The sequence below is a fragment of the Callionymus lyra genome, chromosome 1 (genome assembly GCF_982586985.1).
Source record: "Callionymus lyra chromosome 1, fCalLyr1.hap1.1, whole genome shotgun sequence".
In the NCBI taxonomy this organism is placed as follows: domain Eukaryota; kingdom Metazoa; phylum Chordata; class Actinopteri; order Syngnathiformes; family Callionymidae; genus Callionymus; species Callionymus lyra.
Genome location: NC_141818.1, coordinates 38,881,979 through 38,896,676, shown reverse-complemented (window position 1 = coordinate 38,896,676; position 14,698 = coordinate 38,881,979). Strand labels below are relative to the sequence as shown.

Below are 14,698 nucleotides of genomic sequence, written 5' to 3'. Positions count from 1 at the left end.
ACTTACTATGTTTCTATTTTTTCCTTGATTTTCTGGAACTCCTGTTGTGTTATCAGTTTTATCTTGACCTTTAAATTATATACTTTATTGAGTATTGTTTTGATTGTTTAAGCGCTTTGTGACTCTGGTCTGGAAAAGCGCTATATAAATAAAAATTACTTACTTACTTACTATATATTTTCTTATGTAATGTTAATGTTCGTAATCCTTATACTTTGGTTTGTATATTATATATATATTTATATATATATATGTGTAAAGAAAGCCAAAAGTGATGAAAGAATCCAGGCTTTTGATTCTTTTTCACATAAGACAATGTTCAAGTTCCTGTTCAGTCAACATCCATTAAAACAGTTCCTGCTGAGGAGACTGAGGGATGAAGTGAGACTGTCTGGGTCTGTGCTACAGTGGTTCTCGTCGTACCTTTCTGGGCACAGTTTCAGTGTCTTAACAAATCAAATGAGGTCTGAATCATAGGATCTGTTGCGTGGAGTCCCACAAGGTTCTGTTTTGGGTTCTTATTATTTTTGTTGTACTTGATTCCCCTCGGTAGAATCATTCAGAGATTTCCTGATGTTTCTTAACACACTTTTGCTGATGACATCCAGCTCTACTGCTCTTTGGATCCAACTGAGCCCCAGAGGCTGAACAGCTTAGTCAATTGTTTGCTAGAAATCAAACAATGGCTGAGTGAAAACACTTTGCAGCTAAATATGGACAAAACTGAAACTCTGGTGATTGCTCCTGATGATAAGATTCCAGGGTTGAGTCAGTACTTGGGTGACTTAGGTCAGTCTGTCAAACTGAGCCTGAGAAACCTGGGTGTTGTATTTTGCAAAGACATTTCTTCAGTTAAACACTGCAGAAAACTAACCAGTACTCTAGTAGAAGAACTCACATTTCTCCGATTCTTAAAACTCTTCACTGGCTGCCAGTTTCTTTCAGGATCAATTTGAAATCTTACTTTCAGATCTATTCATGGTCAGACTCCTCCTTACATCACTGATCTGATCCAGCCTTACACCCCAGCTCGGGCTCTGAGGTCTGTGGATCAGAATCTACTGATGGTTCCTGAACACGCTTCAGGACCAGAGGAGAGAAATCCTTCCAGGCTGTTGCTCCTAAGCTTTGGAACAAACTTCCTCTCTCTTTGTGTTTGATTGAGAAACATCTTAAGACTTTTTATTTGTACAGGCTGTTTACTAATTATCTTGGGGCTGTTGTGTTTGTCATTGTGATGTATTTGGCTTCTAAAGTTTTTAAATGTGTATGCGTTTTAAACTGTGTATTGTTTTGTAGTTTAAGCGCTTTCTGACCCTGGTCTGTAAAAGGTACTTTACAAATAATAATGACTAACTTACCAACTTCAGATCCAAAAAACAAAGCAAAGGTGACTTTGCACATGAATCATTTAGTTAAGTGCAGATTTAACTTTTCACCTATAATCTCACAGTCAAACAACCTTAGGCCTTATTTGTGGTGTGCAGGGACTATTGACTAAAAACTGTCTCTAATCCAAAAGACAAATATCACATCTATGACATCTAAGAGCCATGCAGTCATGTGAAGTTATAATTTAAGTCAAAATAAATAGTTTATATCTTTTTATTTAGTCCATATATATATAACAATTCCAATATAACAATATATATATATAATACAATATATAACAATTGGAAACAATTTCCCGAAAGAGACCTCCTGAGGGATCAATAAAGTTTTACCTTACCTTACCTTATATATATTATTTAAGCGCTTTGTGACCCTGGTCTGGAAAAGCGCTATATAAATATTACTTACTTACTTACTTACAATTAAAATTGTGTCATTCAGTTTCTGAAGGTTTTGGGAAAAACAAATCACGTTGTCTTTTCTTCTGAACTTAAGAAAACAAAGTCCTCATTTTTCAAATATTAGAGTCGTATGAAAGTACATTAATGTTATCAGAATTAAATTTAACATTTTGAATGTTGAATCTTTAAAGTTTGGTTTTGTTAAAGCCAGCATTTTGTAACAATTAATTCAATCATTTCTATATTGAAAGATTAAGTTGGTCTTTTTTTTAATAAAAATGTATGTAATAAAATTGAATGATTTACATGTACATATTTTTCGATTTATAGATAGAGTTTGATATTGTGTGGCAATATTATAGCAATTGTTTTATGTTGAATTAAAAAATCTATGAATAAAAAAACAATTCATTAGGAAAATGTATATTTGAATTATATGAATAAGAATATCAAACCCTATGTGTAAAACATATCAAAATGAATCTATTATAATTTTCTAATTATTTAAAAAAAAGGCTACGAGCATAAACCTGAAGGACAGGATTGTCTGCTAAAAATGATATTAAAATATACATTTATTTAAAAAAAGGTCGAAACAATTCCTCATGACAAGGCTTCAATATATATATATATATATATATATATATATATATATATATATATATATATATATATATATATATATATATATATATATATATATATATATATATATATATATATATATATATATATATATATATATATAAAATGTAACCCCTTAGCAGTCAGATTACCCCAATTATTGGCCTGTATTTTTTGTATTTATTATTTTATACATTTTACTGCACCATGTCAATATCATCACAATAACATCACTCTGCTTTTAACCTTAATTAAAAAAGCATTTGGAACTCACCTGTTTAAGAGCATTTGTACCACAGAGAGTGACGAATCTTCATTGACTTTAAAAAGAAGCTAGTGTTTAACCGATGTGTTTTCTCTGGGTCAAGCTTTTGAACGACCTCCCTGGCCTCCATAAATACATATGAAGTGGTGGAGGTCGTTCACTTTGACCAAGAGACAACATAAGGGTTGAAACAAAGCCAAAATAAAAGTAAGACCGCTAGCTAAATAGATATTTGTTAGGTCCCAATTTTTCAGAATCAGAATAAGAAAACTTTTATCGCTAGTATCGTAAACACAACACTGGAATTTGTTGTGGTCTCATTAGAGAACATTATTGAGATGTTGGACCCTGTGATCTATCTTCACACCACCGCCTTTGAGTTGCTAATTCACCCAAAATTCAAATTTTACTTTTTTACTCACTCTCATGTGGACTAAGAATTAGGATTGTATTGAGTGATCCGTCAGTAACGTCCATCTTGTATTAAAGCCTTGACATTAGGAACTGTAACAAAAAAACATATATTTAAGGATTGTTTTTAGCGGAAGATCTCAGATCTCGCAATGTGTTTAAATTGGAATAAACTAGTTTCTGGAGTTGAGAGAATTGGAGCTTCCACTAGAAACAAGCTTAAAATATAGATAATTTTTTAATTTTTTCAGAATTATACCTCATGTCGAGGCTTTAATTCAAGAGGGGGGGGATAAAGAATCAGTCACTATTAATTAAAAATGCAAAATACATTTTTTGCCTATCACTCTTAAAAAAAAGTTTGTTAAAATAATCCGAACCCTTAAACCTCGACATCATGACGATGAGTAGAAAGTTAGTGAAATCATGTTTGTTTGTTTTTAAGACTATTAACCAGACAAACTTTAACCACAAGAGGGCGCTGTTGCCAATAGTTCGGCGTGAACATAAAATATTAAAATATATTTCAGAAAGTTTATACATACTACCGAAATGAAGCACGGATGTCAATGCGATTATAAACGTTTAGATGTGGATTTGAGTGAATTTCAAAAGTTTAAATTGCGGAAAAAGCCCAAACCCTTGAGCAAGGTTATCGTCTGGTTCTGTACTTGTACACGGTGTGAACGAACCTTTTAGGCTGGGTTTGTGACGAGGGTCAGCGTCGGTTTCTTGACGACGGGGTCTGAATAAAGACCGTGTGAAATGTCGCAGTTCAGGCTCAGGGTGGCGCCCCAAGCCAAAGGATTGTATCTGTGATCCTCAGGGGTCACCACGGGTCAAAGCACAGACCCTGGCGACACACACAGACTAAATAAACAAGTGGACTCTATTCACGCATTCAGCATAAAACAAACACAAAAGATGACATACATGGATGCTAGAATGTATTTTATATCATGTTTCTATACCATGTATTTTAATGCCAATTGAATTATGATCCACTTCTTAATGTTATTGTTGATTATAAAATATACTTTGGCGTTAAAAGAGTAAAATGAAAGCTACTAGATAAAGTAGTTTAAAAATAAGTATGTACAAATAACCGTATTAACAAGTATTTGTTCGTCACAGTTTGTGCACTTATCTATTGAACAAACAAGTTAATAGTCATTTAAATATTTTATTTCTATTTTTTAGGTTTTAGTATTATAACGTTATTTACCAATGTTCTGGAAATTACAATTTCACGTTTAATAAATAGCGTGTCATGATGCTTAACATTGTGAAACAAACTAAATAAATAATATATATACACAGACGACACGTAGAAAACATGAATTTCGCTGATAAAAGCATTACTTGGTGAAATAAAAAATAAAAAATACTGATTTCAAAGTGTTGAGATAAAATAAGAATATATTGAAGCACTTATTTACGATCAAAAACCCAAAGGGACTTCGTGACGCAACGTTCTGACGCAGAGCCTCTTAAATTGTCTGCCAGCGAGAGCTTCGGGTGTTTAATCCAGTTTTTAAGTAACCACAGACAAAAGTCCCCTTTTATCTGAAAGGACGAAGACATAAAAAGTGTTAAAACGGCACAGTCATGTAATTGGATTTTATGCCCTCGTCCCTCTCGCTCGCGCTTTTCTCTCTCCATGGTGCACCAAACTCTCTCCAAACTCTTGTGATGTCTGCTGGACCTTTTCTTTCACCATCTCTGCCGCTTTTTTTTCTCCAGCCGTCGCAAGATCAAATATATCCACGCACAGGGAAAGTGTTGAGATTAAAAGGTTTCTCAATGCGAAATAAAAGAAAGAGCGCAGCAGCAAAGTGTTTTGGCGCATGAGAGAAGCGCCAATGTGTGAGAAGGAGCGCACACAATAAACCTGTTGTTACAACCTTGCTGTGAAAATATGTTTGAAGAAAACAGCCGATTGTTGTATGAAATGTATTCAAGTATAAAATAATGCCCTTTGTTTGGGGGTAAAAACTTGAGGATACAAAAGTCCCCTGTGGCATTTACCAGCAGCCTTTGTGCACTTTGCGCTTTGGCGTCTCCACTTGGCGCATTACCCAGGCCCCTTTAAACGCGATTGTTTCTTTCTTTCTAATGACATTTACCGGATCAAAACATGCTGTTAATTCGATCAGAAAGCTTCACCCTTCATAACAATAGCAGTATAATTTCTCCCAAAGTTTGTTAAGTTGACCGAAATTAGGCAAATGAATAGGGGTCTCCAGGCTATCCATCTCGCAGGTGACAGGGAATAATGCGCGCTCACACCAGCTGCATTCTTCTTTATTTCTCCCTTTCTTTCACAGCATTATTAAAATTTAGGCCAATGAAACTATTCACTGGACTGAATAGACATTTTCTTATAGGATAATAGGATACAAATTGAGCCTCTCCAAAGAGTCTCCAGTGGTGGGTGAACCTCGTGTGCCAGAGGCGGCAGGAGACGCCGGCCGTGACGCAGACGACGCCCGCGTGCCAGCAGCTAAATCACACACCTGCCGAGGACTCCCACACACAAAAAAAAAGAAAAATAAAGCATTTAAACAAAAAGCTCGCCAATCCCTCATAAAGATGGACGTGTCAGCAAGTCGTGTGAGAAACGCCGAGAACAAACGGGGGGGACTCCGTCTCCAAAAGGTCTCCCCTGAACTCGGCGGAACAGCCTATTAAAGGCTTACTTAATTACTCTAATGACACTGGACAGGCCTTCAGACTTGGACTTGGGCTCGGAGGAGAGTTAAGATCGCTTGCTGGGATTTGTAAACAGGCGATCGTGTGAGAAACGCGAGAGAGATTCTCTTTTGTCTCCGGTGCGCACAGTGCGCCACGGCGGATCACCCGAGCCCACGCTCGCTTCTCATTTCCCGCCCCGGGTTTGTTACTATGCAAATAATATTCCACACAAGTAATCACGTGTCTTTTGAACAGCCACGTGGATTAACAAAGCAGGTTTTGCCCCCCTGCGAGCCCCTTGGCTTTACGTCTTATACTATTTTAACGGATCCTAAATGCACACATTTAGCCAATGCTGCGCCTCTAATCCCGCGGAATAATTTACGTCCCGTGGATGAGCCCTTTATAAGTGAGGAGGGTCTTCACCTCCGATATCAGTCCCTCTCCGTCCAAGACCTGAACAAGTCGAACTCCATTTGAAGAAGATCTCCAGGAACTAGATGGCATCGAAGATGAAGGACCGAAAGGTTAGCCCTCTTCGTTTGTGCGCTCTGAGGAACTATTTCTTTGGCACTCGGAACTTTTCCACCTCCTTTTTAGGCAAAATCTTACTTTTATTTCACGGGATCCAATGTAGTTTTTGACTTTTTTTATTTATTTATATTCCTCGTGATCTTCAACTGAAATCATTTTTGTTGGCGCATCTCTGCATGATTATGGCGCAAAGATTCTTTTTTCAGATTTACGCATTTTTAAGACTAATTTAGGTCTTCATTTTGGTTGGATTTACTGTTAGTAAATCGAGCTAAATACATGAATAATTACCTTATTATTTCTTTATGTGCTCGTCATTCAAACTTGTGAGAAAGTGAAGTTGAAGTTAGACGCGCGCTTGTCTGTTGCGCGCTCAGGAGCTCCGGCGGCGCGCAAGTTGAGCGCATGTTTTTTTTAATATATTTTGCTCTGCTTTATGATACTTTCCATATGGATTTCCAAGTTTTAAACATTATCCTTATGTTTAACAATTCTGTACTCATGTTTCTGCCTCTCTGTCTTCCGCACAGAGAACTCCAATCTCTCACAAAGTCATCGAAAAGAGGAGACGGGATCGCATCAACCGTTGCTTAAACGAGCTCGGAAAAACCGTCCCCATGGCGCTGGCCAAACAGGTAAATATTCAGCAAAATAAAGGAAAAAAATCTTGCGTATTCTAGGTTTATAATGTACGTGTTTTTTTTTATATGATCACAGAATTCAGGGAAACTGGAGAAGGCAGAGATCTTGGAAATGACGGTCCAGTATCTGCGGGCGCTCCACTCCGCAGACTTCCCCAGAGGAAGAGAAAAAGGTAATTTTTTTTATTATTTAAAGATAATAACTTAACTATTGATGTAAGAGTTGTCTCTGCCTCCACTTTGGTTAAAAAACAAAACAATTCAGAAAGTTCATTTTGAAACTTCAATTCTGGAACGTTCGTACTACAGTGTATGTTGCCAGGAAGGAAAATGAGAATCTTGAGCCAGAACTTGTGTCAGAGCTGGTGACAAGTTCATATATATATATATATATATATATATATATATATATGATATCATATATTATAAATAAAATAAAAAAAACGAAACTATTAAAAAGTATTGCTTAAAAATGATAAGAAATAAAAACTTAAATAGACATTTTTCCCCCCCTAATCCTGATTCCCGTATCGGGGTGTCCTATCCCAGCTACTTAGGGCAAGAGGCAGCGGACACCCTGAGCAGGTCACCTGTCTGTTGCAGGACACACAACCACTGACACACAGACTCGTTTTTTCTTGATTTTCTTGAACTCCTGTGTTGTTCTCAGTGTTATCTTGACCTTTAAAGTATATATTTTATTGAATATTGTTTTGATTGTTGAAGCGCTTTGTGACCCTGGTCTGGAAAATGACTTACTTACTATTATTATTATTTATTTAATATAGTTTAAATTGTTGGTAGATAAGTGAGTAACTTGAGGATGGAGGGATGACTCGTCGTTCTGACTGGTGTTTGCGCGCAAAAGTGAATCCATCTCTTTTTTTATTTCCAGGAGAACTTCTCGCAGAGTTCGCCAACTACTTCCACTACGGCTACCACGAGTGCATGAAGAACCTGGTCCACTACCTGACCACGGAGGACCGAGCCGAGACCAAGGACATCAAGTACGCGCGCATCCTCGCCTTCCTGCAGTCCAAATCCCGCGCGGTCACAGAGCCCGTGTTCGGCTCCCTCGGGTCCACCCCAGAACCCTCGGACTACTTGGCCCAGTTGCACCCGTGCACCCCGGAGCCCCAGGGCCACAGTCCCGCGGAGACCGTGTACCACCAGCAGGCTCCGGCGGCGGGACACTTTCCGTGGCACAACCCGGCGGCGCACTACCCTGCGGTCCCGCTGTCCGCGCACGCGCAGCAGCACAGCGGGTACCTGTCGCCGGTGCAGGGACTCGAGCATCACCACTACTTCAACTTCTTGGGTCACGCGAACACCTTCAGTTTGCACAGCGCGCAGCACGCCATCTAGAACCCGTCCGGACTCTATCATAGATCTATTTATACACCCGCCGATGACGTCAAGAGACTTTGTACATGATGTAAATAAATATTTGTAATACAACTTTTGTCTTTTGTCACATCTTTACCACTCACCTCAAGTTGTTTCTCACTTGTTTATCAGTTAAACCAGTATCTTAAGTTAATACGTTTTTCTTGTTGTGTTATCAGTTTTATCTTGACCTTTAAAGTATATATTTTATTGAATATTGTTTTGATTTTCAGTTCAGTTTATTTTAAAAGGACCACATTAAAAAGATGGTTCATATGTCAAAACCAGCCTCGTCCAGTTAAGTAAGTAAGTAAGTAAGTAATATTTATTTATATAGCGCTTTTCCAGACCAGGGTCACAAAACGCTTAAACAATCAGAAACAATATTCAATAAAGTATATACTTTAAAGGTCAAGATAAAACTGATAACACAACAGGAGTTCCAGAAAATCAAGGAAAAGCCTGAACAAATAAATACGTCTTAAGATGTTTTCTTAAAGGAGTCGGAACATTTAAAAGTATTTAATCTTACTTTGTAAAATTAAAGGGAGTCATTGCAGTTTTACTACATAAATATGCCACTTTGTGTTGTTTATTTTATGTGTATTGGATTATTTACAATGAACACAATATTTATGTATTTACTTGGTTGCCCCTGGGATAAATCTTGGATGTGACCTCTTACCAGAACCACAGAAACAAACTCTTTCTTGCACACTAGTGCCATCTACAGGTAATTAAAGCATCAAGTAGAATGAAAAGGGACAGATCCAGGATAGGCTGAAGAGACTATGTAAGTAAGTAAGTAAGTAAATAATTTTTATTTGTATAGCGCTTTTCCAGACCAGGATCACAAAGCGCTTAAACAATCAAAACAATATTCAATAAAGTATATACTTTAAAGGTCAAGATAAAACTGATAACACAACAGGAGTTCCAGAAAATCAAGGAAATATCACGTATTTATGTCTCTCTCCTGGGAATCTCTCTCCCTGGTAAAGACAGGGGCCAAGCTGCCCTGTGACCCTTAATAAGAGAAAGTAAACGATTACTTTTAAAGTTGTTTTAGTTCATCACTTTAAGTGCATGTACTTTTAAAACAGGTTGATTTCTATTTCACACGACAAGCTCCAGATCAGGGATGTCAAGCCCAAGGACCATTTGCCGCCTAACAATGAAATTCTGTGGCCCTCAGTTTGATATCTGCGGTTCACAGGGGACTGTACAATGTCAGATTCTAAGGACTAAAGATCATCACATCAAATGCTTTTATTAATATAGCTTTGATTGTTAAGTTAGGATGAAATAGTTGTATTTTTTAAATACACATATGTTTAGAAAAAATGGCCTAATTTCATAGTGAAAACATGAAACAACTAAATATATATCAAATTGGATCATTGTCTGGCAGAAGAAACAGCAGAAAGACGCGTCGGCTTGTATCTCAGTCTCAACAAGAATTTAAATCTGGTGAGATATTGGATTCAAAAATATTCCTCCTTGTTAAAATATAATTAGGCTGTTACAAAACAAGATACCTCTGGCTCCTCAATAATGATTGTTCCATGTTTGTGTGTGTATGTGTCAGCTCACTATGTTATTTTTCCTTGTTTGATTTGTATTGTAGTAATTATACTGTTATAATGGTTACATGCTTCACTTCCTGGAGGTTGATTCAGATATTTTTTTGTCTGTTTGTGGAATATTTGTTTGCAAGTGGTTGCATCGGAGCTTTTCGCCTCTTCCTGCACTGTTTATGGGATGTATTGTTTTTTTAACTGTGCAAAATAAACAACTACAACCACCTTTAGATTCAGCTATCAATTTAATACTATACACACTAATCTAATAACTATCATTATGTATCCATACTGGAGATAATTTGAATTAAAGTAAGTAAGTAAGTAAGTAATTTTTATTTATATAGCGCTTTTCCAGACCAGGGTCACAAAGCGCTTAAACAATCAAAACAATATTCAATAAAGTATATACTTTAAAGGTCAAGATAAAACTGATAACACAACAGGAGTTCCAGAAAATCAATGAAAAGCCTGAACAAATAAAAACGTCTTGTTGTGATGTTTCTTGAAGGAGTCAGTAGATCATCAAACACAGAAAGAGAGGAAGATCGTAGAAACACCTTTTCCCAAGGAGGGTAAAATCTCCTGTAAAAATCATCAATATTTCAGAGAAAGTATGTGCGTGTAAACAATCCATCGTCTGTCAATAAACTGCTCCTGAATAAAAAGCAGATTTGTTCAACGTCTGTATGTCTTAACCAATCTTGTCTTAACACATTAGAGCCTTTAATGCAGCACCAGTTTGGAGGAAAGTCTCATCCATGAAGAAAGGAGACATGGAGAAGAAAAAAAGAAAAGCCTGATTGTTCTGCGTCTGAATGTGCTTCATCCTCGAGTGGTTACGAACAACAATAATCAACACCATGAAATTCAAGTTTCTCTTCAAGGAGCCACGTCAAAAAAAATACTTTGAACTTCTAGACTTAAGGAACTAACCAGACACGTCCTTCCTTTTTAATTTAATATCATTTATTTTTTCTGCTGATGTGCATCTCTCAGGTGTTTAAGTCCCAACAGTGACCGTGGTCGAGGAGATGGTCTCCGGGTCGGCGACGCATGTGTGAATAAACCCGCATTAGTCGCCCGGCTGAATGGATCAACCACATTAAGGAGTCTGGGGAGTGAAAAAGACGAGCAACAAGAGAGCAAATCAATGAAATGAAAGACAGTGTCTGTGCGGACGGGGAGGCACAATATGATAAAAGAGGACGGGCTACTTGGATCTACACGACTCCCATATTGGTTTAAATCCTGAATCCAAAGTTCAGCAGCAAAATAAAAGACTCATGTGCAGCCAGATGAAAAAGATTTAGCCAGAGCACATCACATGAATAATAATAAATTGAAAAGGGCCGGAAGATAAAAGGCAGCATTTATTGTCATGTAAACTTGAGCCACAAAGCTTAAGAATGTTTATCTTTCACATTACTTTTGCTTTCTGAACATCAATAATCCCATTTTTTACAAAAATCATTCTAATACTGTGGCCTGGACAGGAATCTTCTTATTATTTAAACGTGATGAATTACCGTGTTTTTATTCTATGTTCATTCAATAACATTTTGTCATTACGTCCATAAATTATCATAATTTATATCATGATATAGACCAGCGGTCCCCAACCCCCCCGTCTGGGGCCGTAACAGTCACTTTTACTGGGCCGTACATAAAGAAAAGTCTTTTTTAAAAATCTTTTAATAATTAATATTGTCTGAAGCACGTATTAAATGAACAAAATAGTATTTTCTTTGCATTAACTAGAGAAAATAAACCTGTGAAATGCTGGAAATAAGCGAAACACAAACTATATAAGTCTTAATTTTTATGTCTTTATATGTGAATGTTGTTGGGGGCCGTCAAGCAAAAAGAAAGACGTGAAAAAAATCCTAAAAAGACAATCGTCATTAAACCATGACATTTATTAAGCTAAATAAGCTGCAATTTTATTCTTTTATATATGAGTTTTTTTTCCAAACATTTCTTCAACTAACTAAAAATGTTTTGAATGATTAGTATATACACCAAAAATTTCACACAAAAAGTAAAAAGTGTTATGTTGTAATGTAAATGAATAATAAATACAAAATACATTTTTTAATGCATTAGAACCATTTATACATGATCATACTTGGGGCCGCATTAATACAGTCAAAGGGCCGCATGTGGCCCCCAGGCCGCACTTTGCTCAGGTCTGGTACAGACCATAGTTATCATAAGTTGCGTCAAATTTATTTATTTTTATATTAGGTTTTTCATATATTTAGGGATCAACAGAACACACTTTGTAGATAATGAAATATAATTTCATACCAAATAATAATATAGTTTCAATGTCACTAATCTTTTATGTAAGGGTGTAAGAAAACATTGATACAACAATATTTACAATGTTTAAATTCCCAATGTATTGATACCAGTGCTAATGGTGAGGTTCATGGTTGGTGAGGCACTTGGTCAGACTCCTTTAGTGTCACATGTACACGTATATAAACCCAAAAGAGAAGCTTATTCAATTGGCTACTGGTTATTTCATATTTCAACAGCATACTTCACATAAATAAGACATTTAACAAATATATGATTTAATTAAAAATTTCTCATCAAGTCTGTATTGAATTGTTGTGATATTTAGTGGGATGTTAGTCTGCATCCTCTAGATCTATGACAGTCATTTGATGAACAGATTGTTGATGAATATTGATTTATAGCTTCATAAACCTGTCATCTTTTACATTGACATAAGAGTCATAGCTGTAATATTACGTTTTAATTATCAATTTATTTAAAGTTATGTATTCAAAATATTTAACCTGCCATATTAAATGATCTGAGACCTTTCAATTAAAAATTGCTGAAAATCTAAATTATTTTTAAACAATCAATTGTTATAAAATAGATGAATGAACTAATAAATAATTTAAAAAGGACTAGCAAATGTGGATTTGAACAGATTATGACCATGATAGTAAAGGATTCCATGCTCTTAATTTGAAAGTCAGACGTTTATTTCCTCCTGCTGAGGTGAATTTACAGTAAAGTTTAGCGAAAACTCTCCAGATTTAAGTTTGGCTCCAGAGTGAAAAAGCCTTCTTTGATAGACTCGCCTTTTGTTGCTTCTTATTGGTTAATATTGCGACTGTCCTTCCGTGATTGGCTAGAATTACGCAAACCGGAACAATGTTTCTTATGGTGAAAAGGTAAATATTGAGTATTAAATAACATTTCATTCAATATAAGAGTGAGAAAAAACAATAATATTTTATTTAAGGCCAAAATGTAGTTTTTAAATATTCTATTGTATTTTTTTTTGTCTTATCTCTTTTTTATACGATTGAAAATAAAACAGTTTCTGGGCTTCAGTTTAGCTTTAACTAGTGACTTTCCTTCGCCACACAAACCTCTGTTACTTTGTTGTAAAAGTCCTTATTTCCTTTAGTTTTAAAAGTCTCTCCGTCTCAATGGAGATGTGACATAGTTTGATGAGGCTCATAAGCATGTGCCTCAAGCTTTGCCTTTTTACTGCGGATGTATTTACAATCAGCGAAACTAAACAATACCCTTACAAACATTAAACTTTAATGGTTAAAGACATCAGCCAGACTTTGGAAAATCAAGGCATGACTGCACGTGCCTGAATAGCACTGTATCGATAATAAAAAAACATTTTTTGTTAATATTCTGAGAAGGACTTCCCTACAAGTACTAACACATTTCATTAGAGAAAGCATTTGCTATTTTGTCCTTGTAAAAGCAGAAAATAGTTGTTTCTTGTTCAGAAACAATGTTGTATTATTGATCCCACAGTATGTAAATATACCGCAATATATCTTCTATCTATCGTCACACATGTATCGTGATATCTATCGTATCGCCAGATTCTTGCCAATACACAGCCCTTCTTTAATTTCAATTTAACCCCATCATGTTCTCTGTGGACGATGATTAAGAAAAAAAACCCCAGATTAAACTGCTTAATCACGTTTAAATCTCTTGACACGTTTCATGTTGAACTGGTTACATTTCTTTCAAGGAGAAGTTATACAATGAAGGTTAACAAAGAGTCAAGACAGAGCATACCTCCACTGAAGAGTTAAAATCATCTGTCGCACTATTAGAAAACGCACACACCATAAACACTCAAAGCAACAAAATGCATTTCCATGATACAGCACTTGTGTTTGGTCATGGCTCAGGAATCAAACCTGCAACTCAGGAGTGAAGCTGCAAAGAAAACAGACTTTTGATCTCAAAGCCGCTTAGGAAGTTATATTCATAGTACTAACAAGTTGTCCAGGATTTCCTTGATGTATTTACGGTAACAAGTTCACATGGTTTAAACTTATCGTTCGATGTTTTGTTAGTCGTGTTTTCCAGGGTTAAGTGATGAACGGAGCTGTTAACAATGTATTTGAAGCATGTTTTTGAGCCATTTAGGCAGTAATACACTTGTAATTACACAATTACGATTGTGTCATTCAGTTTCTGAACGTTTTGGGACATAAATCACGTTGTCTTTTCTTCTGAACTTAAGAAAACAATGTCCTCATTTTTCAATTCGTATGGAAGTACATTAATGTTATCAAAATTGAATTTAACCTTTTGAATGTTGAATCTTTAAAGTTTTGTTTTGTTAAAGCGTGCATTTTGTAACAATTAAAATTCAATCATTTCTATATTGAAAGGTTGAGTTAGTTACTTTTTTAAAAATAAAAATGTATGTAATAAAATTGAATGATTTAAATGAACATATTTTTTACACATAGAGTTTGA

The 14,698-nt window shown here is 35.9% G+C and overlaps 1 protein-coding gene across 1 annotated transcript; it reads left to right on the top strand.

Moving 5' to 3' along the window:
* Positions 1-6,251: 6,251 nt before the first annotated feature.
* On the top strand, positions 6,252-8,327 carry helt (helt bHLH transcription factor). The gene is made up of 4 exons (XM_087783928.1): positions 6,252-6,314; positions 6,852-6,956; positions 7,039-7,135; positions 7,858-8,327. The coding sequence occupies exons 1-4, from the start codon at positions 6,288-6,290 to the stop codon at positions 8,325-8,327; spliced, it is 699 nt and encodes a 232-aa protein (XP_087640054.1). The 5' UTR covers positions 6,252-6,287.
* The last annotated feature ends 6,371 nt before the right edge of the window (positions 8,328-14,698 follow it).

Coding starts and splice junctions, on each gene's coding strand:
- helt (XM_087783928.1), top strand. CDS start 6,288: ATGGCATCGAAGATGAAGGACCGAAAG. Junction 6,315..6,851: donor CGAAGATGAAGGACCGAAAG/GTTAGCCCTCTT, acceptor TCTTCCGCACAG/AGAACTCCAATCTCTCACAA. Junction 6,957..7,038: donor CCATGGCGCTGGCCAAACAG/GTAAATATTCAG, acceptor ATATGATCACAG/AATTCAGGGAAACTGGAGAA.